Genomic DNA, 5,125 nt, shown 5'->3' on the forward strand with positions numbered 1-5,125 from the left:
GACAGTCAAAAGCTTTTTCCCAGACTGGAGGAGTCAATTACTAGGGGGCACAGGATTAACGTGTGAGGGGCAAGGTTTAAAGGAGAGATACGAGGCAGAGTTTTTAGACAGAAGATGGTGGGTGCCTGGAACTCACTGCCAGGGGAGGTAGTGGAAACAGATATGATCGTGACTTTTAAGGAGCATCTGGGCAAATACTTGAATAGGATGGGAATAGAGAGATATGTTCCCCGGAAAGTAGGGGTTTTAGTGCACATGGGCAGCATGGTCAGTACAGGCTCGGAGGGCTGAAGGGCCTGTTTCGTTACTTCTATGCAGCTAACGTCAGATTCAGGTGCGCTCCCCATGGATGCGCTGCGCCAGGTGCATGATGGTGACTTGCTTGGCGTGAATGGCGCCACAGGTTGGTGTCCTCGAAGAGCAAGCCTCACTGGCCTCCTGCTGGGCCATGAGGGCCAAGCTCTGGAAGCGTAAGTCAGTCTTGAAATCCTGGGCAATCTCCTGCACCAGGTGCTGGAAAGGCAGTTTGCGAATCAACAGGTCAGTGGAGTTCTGGTAGCGGCGGATCTCCCACAGGGCGACAGTGCCAGGGTGGTAGCAGTGAGGCTCCTTCACGCCTCCAGTCGCCGGGGCGCTCTTGCGTGCCGCCATGGTAGCCGACTGCTCGCGAGGGGCTTTGCCCCTGGTGGACTTGTGTGCTGTTTGTTTGGTCCTGGCTGTTTCCCTTCACTCTGTCTTGCTGCGATTCTGTGGGCATTCTGTCTGTAAAGGGCCTGTTCCTGTGCTGTAATCTTCTTTGTTCTTTGCTCAATAGCCTGGTGTTCTGACCTCAGAATTTTCCAGAAACTTCAAAGCGTTGTACATGCAATTGTCTCCTCATAAATCTCAAAATGTTGCACTGTCAGTACCAGGCTTAATGTCTCTTTCTGGATAGTCAAATACTTCAGTCGGTAACAATTTAACTTCCTTGAGAAATATCTCACCGGTTTCTCAAGGCCAAGCTCATCTTCCTGCAGTGACGCAGTTCCTACACCAATGTCACTAGCATCCACCACCAGTTTAAACTGTCAGAGTTGGGTCCTGCTAAAAATGGGTTTGTCATCAGCACAGTTTTTAAATGGTTGAATGCCATTAGACAGTCCTCTGTCCAGATAAAGTGCTTGTTCTTCTTTAACTGCTCTGTGAGAGGCGCTAGCAAACTGCTAAAATTTGGAATGAACTTAACACATAGAACATAGAACACTACAGCATAAACAGGCCCTTCGGCCCACAAGTTGTGCCAATCATATCCATACCTACCAGGCCTATCTATAACTCTCAATCCCATTAAATCACATACTCATCCAGAAGTCTCTTAAAAGACCCCAGCGAGTTCACCTCTACCACCACCGACAGCAGCCGATTCCACTCACTCACTCAACACCCTGAGTGAAAAACTTATCCCTGACTTGTGATGGAATCCACTCATGTCCAGTAATCTTAACAATTCTTTTCGAGAGGTGGATTCTGGAAAACTCCAAATGGCAACTTTTGCGACTCCTGGGGCCATTTGACCTGTCCCACCCTGTGTCCCAGGTATGAAATTAGGGCCACAGCCAGTTCGCTTTTTGCTAGGTTCATTACGAGACTGGCTTGTTCTGAACAGTTGCTTTAGGTGGGTACAAGTACTCTTCCCGACTCCAGCTGAAGACCACCAAGCCGTCAATGTCTACAGCACAGTGCCTCAATCTTTGAATCACCTGGTTTGTGAGCCTCTGAAAAGCTGAGGATGGCATAACCCCGAACTGATCAAGTCCTTGTGGTGTCACAAACACGGGCATGGCGGCACGCTGTCACAATGATTAGCACTGCTGCCTGACAGCTCCAGGGACCCGGGTTCGATTCCTGGCTTGGGTCACTGTCCGTGTCGTGTTTGCATGTTCTCCCCGTGTTTGCATGGGCGCTCCGGTTTCCTCCCACACTCCAAAAATGTGGGTTAGGTGAATTGGCCATGTAAATTCTCCCTCAGTGTACCCGAACAGGTGCCAGGGTGCAGCAACTAGGGGATTTTCACAGTAACTTCATTGCAGTGTGAATGTAAACCTACCTGAACAGGTGCTGGAGCGTGGCAACTAGGGGATTTTCACAGTAACTTCATTGCAGTGTTAATGTAAGCCTACTTGTGACTAGTAAGTAAACTTTAACTTTCTCCTTTGTCCTCTCAGTCGAAGGTCCTCATGCTAACAGCCCTTAGCAGGTCTGTTTTAGTGATAAATTTCGACCATCTAAAGCTTTTGATGCGGTTTCCAAACACGCAATAGGAAACAAATCTCACTAAGTTATGGCCTGTAATTCACACACAGTCTCTGGGTTCCATTCGACTTGGGCACGAAGTGATGGGGGAGCTCCTGTCACTAAAGCTCAATTGAATAATCTCATTTTGACCCATTTCCTTCTGTACCTGCACTAACCTACCCAACCAGATTTAGCCAATATGGGTGTTGTTCGGTTGGAGCAGTGTCCCCACATCTGCATTACGCGTTGCTATCCCTAGTTTTACCTAGTTTAACCCCACAATTACATTTATAGGACTGCAGTAACTCTGTCAGTTCACCCGGGCTCCTATCTGGGAGATGATCTAACCACTGGTTCAAATTTTTCAGAACTTCCTCATTTCCAAAATTAATTTCAGGGAAGTCATTGTGACAATCTTCTTCCCAGTCTTCCCCCACTTTGTGACTAACAAAACCTCATGCTTGTTCTATAAAAGTAAATGTAAAATTTATTTATAAGGCGCAAGTGGATTTACATCAACACTGCAAAGAAATCACTGTAAAAATCCCCTAGTCGCCACATTCTGGTGCCTAGTGTCTGCGAACTCTGAGCGAAAATTTAGCACAGCCAATGCACCCTAACCAGCATGTCTTTCAGACTATGGGACAAAACTGGAGCACCCAGAGGAAACCCACACAGACTCGGGGAGAATGTGCAGACTCCGCACAGATAGTGACCCAAGCCAGGAATCGAACCCAGGTCCCTGGCGCTGTGAGGCAGCAGTGCTAACCACTGTGCCATGTACATACTCACACTCAGGAATGTATTGAGTGCTAGGTATGTCATCTGATTAAATTGTTTCAATTTTGTGTCACCCTGCTGTAATTCAATTAATGTCTTTGAACTGAACACATCAATTTCACTCTGTACGTCTGTCTCTTTCTCAGTTAACTGCGTAAAGATGGTATTAGATAACCTGATCTCACTGGCCTGGCCCTGGGCTTGCAACCCATCCCTCTTTTGTCTCAGCTACTGAGCCTGTGATCGCGTCACTACACAATCCAGAAAATTCCCATCATGATCTGTTTCTCTGTGGCTGGATTTTCTACCGGCTATTCGACTAGAGTAGGCATCAGGACCATCCATGATGCTGCTTTATCATTCCCCAGAATGGACTCAATGCCTGCAATGGGTAGGATTTCTATCACGCCTGCCACTACTTCCTCACCTGCAAGCTACTCTCTAATCTTATTCTTATTACAAGCATTTCTTTTGTTTCTCTGTGCATGCTGCTAATCAGCACCTTCTCCTTCAACATCCCTCCTGGGGGTGGCACGGTAGTTAACATAGCTCTCTCACGGCTCCAGGGACCCGGGTTCGATTCCCAGCCTCGGATCAGTGTCTATGTGGAGTTTGCATGTTCTCCCCGTGTCTGTGTGGGTTTCCTCCAGTGCTCCAGTTTCCTTCCACAGCCCAATAATGTGCGGATTAGGTGGATTGTCCATGCTGAATTGCTCCTTAGTGTCAGGGGGACTAGCTAGGGTAAAGATTGGGGATAGGGCCTTGATGGGATTGTGGTCAGTGTAGACTCGATGGTTTGAATGGCCTCCTTCTGTACTGTAGGATCCTATGAGGAAACCCAGAGAGAATGTGCAGACTCCGCACAGACAGTGACCCAAGTCGGGAATTGAACCCGGGTCCCTGGCGCTGTGAGACAACAGTGCCAACCACTGTGCCACTGTCCCGCCCCTAAAGAAAAGCTTTGGTCTATGAACCAACTCAGTCAGCTGCAAGCTCTGCAGCTTGTCTGGCCATTTTAACTTTTTGTTCCTTGACATGTGTTCTAATGATTATAGGCAGCAGAATTATTTCTCTAAGGTTTCAGAGCTTTTGTCTATTTTCAGTGTTCGCATCCACTTATCAAACTGACTTCGTTTCACCCTTTCAAAGTCAACGTACGTCTGTCTATACCACTGTCATAAAGCTCTAAACTGTTGTCTGTAAGCCTCTGGTACCAATTCATTATCACTCAGTATACCTTTCCTCACTGCCTCAGTCTCCAGACCTTTCCTTGGACAAAGATATATATGCTTCACTAAAGTTTTAGAAGTTTAAAGTTTATTCATTATTGTCACAAGTCGGCTTACATTAACACTGCAATGAAGTTACTGTGAAAATCCCCTAGTCTCCACACTCCGGTCTCTGTTCAGGTACACTGAGGGTGAATTTAGCATGGCCAATTCACCTGAGCTGCACATCTTTGGACTGTGGGAGGAAACCAGAGCACCCAAAGAAAACCCATGCAGAGATGGGGAGAACGTGCAGACTTGGCACAAGCAGTGACCCAAGCCAGGAATTGAACCTGGGTCCTGGCGCTATGAGGGAGCAGTGTTAACCATTGCTATCTACAGATTTAGTCTGTACAAGTAGAGTTCCAATGTCTCGTTGCCACCTCATCTGTCCAGCTATTTTCTCAAAAGCACAAAATATCTCAGCTTCCTTTTCAATCAATTTTGGGGAAGCTTGTACTTATTGTTAAAATGGCAGTCCGGGCTTGTAGGGCCGAAGGGCCTGTTTCCTGTGCTGTGTTGTTCCTTGTTCTATATTTGAATATTTCCCACAGGTTTCCTGTTTACAGTCAGTTCCTTATTCAGCCAACGGAGACAGGTCCAACTTCCTCAGTCTTTTCTCATGAGGTAAACTGTTCACGAAGAAATCAGCCCAGTGAACCTTCCCTGACCTATTTCTATAGCCGTGATGTGGAGATGATGGTGTTGGACTGGAGTAAGAACTGTAAGAAGTCTCACAAGACTAGGTTAAAGTCCAACAGGTTTATTTGGCAGCACAAGCTTTCGGAATTTCGCTCCGTCTT

The 5,125-nt window shown here is 47.1% G+C and overlaps 1 protein-coding gene across 1 annotated transcript; it reads right to left on the reverse strand.

The window, feature by feature from the left end:
• Positions 1–330: 330 nt before the first annotated feature.
• Positions 331–4,276, reverse strand: LOC145343559 (histone H3, embryonic-like). Its single transcript, XM_080189808.1, has 2 exons — positions 4,213–4,276; positions 331–716 (listed from the first exon to the last, which is right to left on the reverse strand). Exons 1-2 carry the CDS (start codon positions 4,274–4,276, stop codon positions 331–333), a joined length of 450 nt encoding a protein of 149 aa, XP_080045934.1.
• Positions 4,277–5,125: the final 849 nt, after the last annotated feature.

The sequence above is a fragment of the Carcharhinus amblyrhynchos genome, chromosome 5 (assembly GCF_965287045.1).
Source record: "Carcharhinus amblyrhynchos chromosome 5, sCarAmb.v2.hapA, whole genome shotgun sequence".
Lineage (NCBI taxonomy): Eukaryota > Metazoa > Chordata > Chondrichthyes > Carcharhiniformes > Carcharhinidae > Carcharhinus > Carcharhinus amblyrhynchos.

What these genes read in the sequence shown, in the direction of transcription:
- LOC145343559 (XM_080189808.1), bottom strand. Translation starts at nt 4,276, where the DNA reads ATGAATTGGTACCAGAGGCTTACAGACAACAGTTTAGAGCTTTATGAC. An exon ending in TGACAGTGGTATAGACAGAC is followed by an intron (nt 717 to 4,212) that starts GTACGTTGACTT and finishes GAAGGGAAACAG; the next exon opens with CCAGGACCAAACAAACAGCA.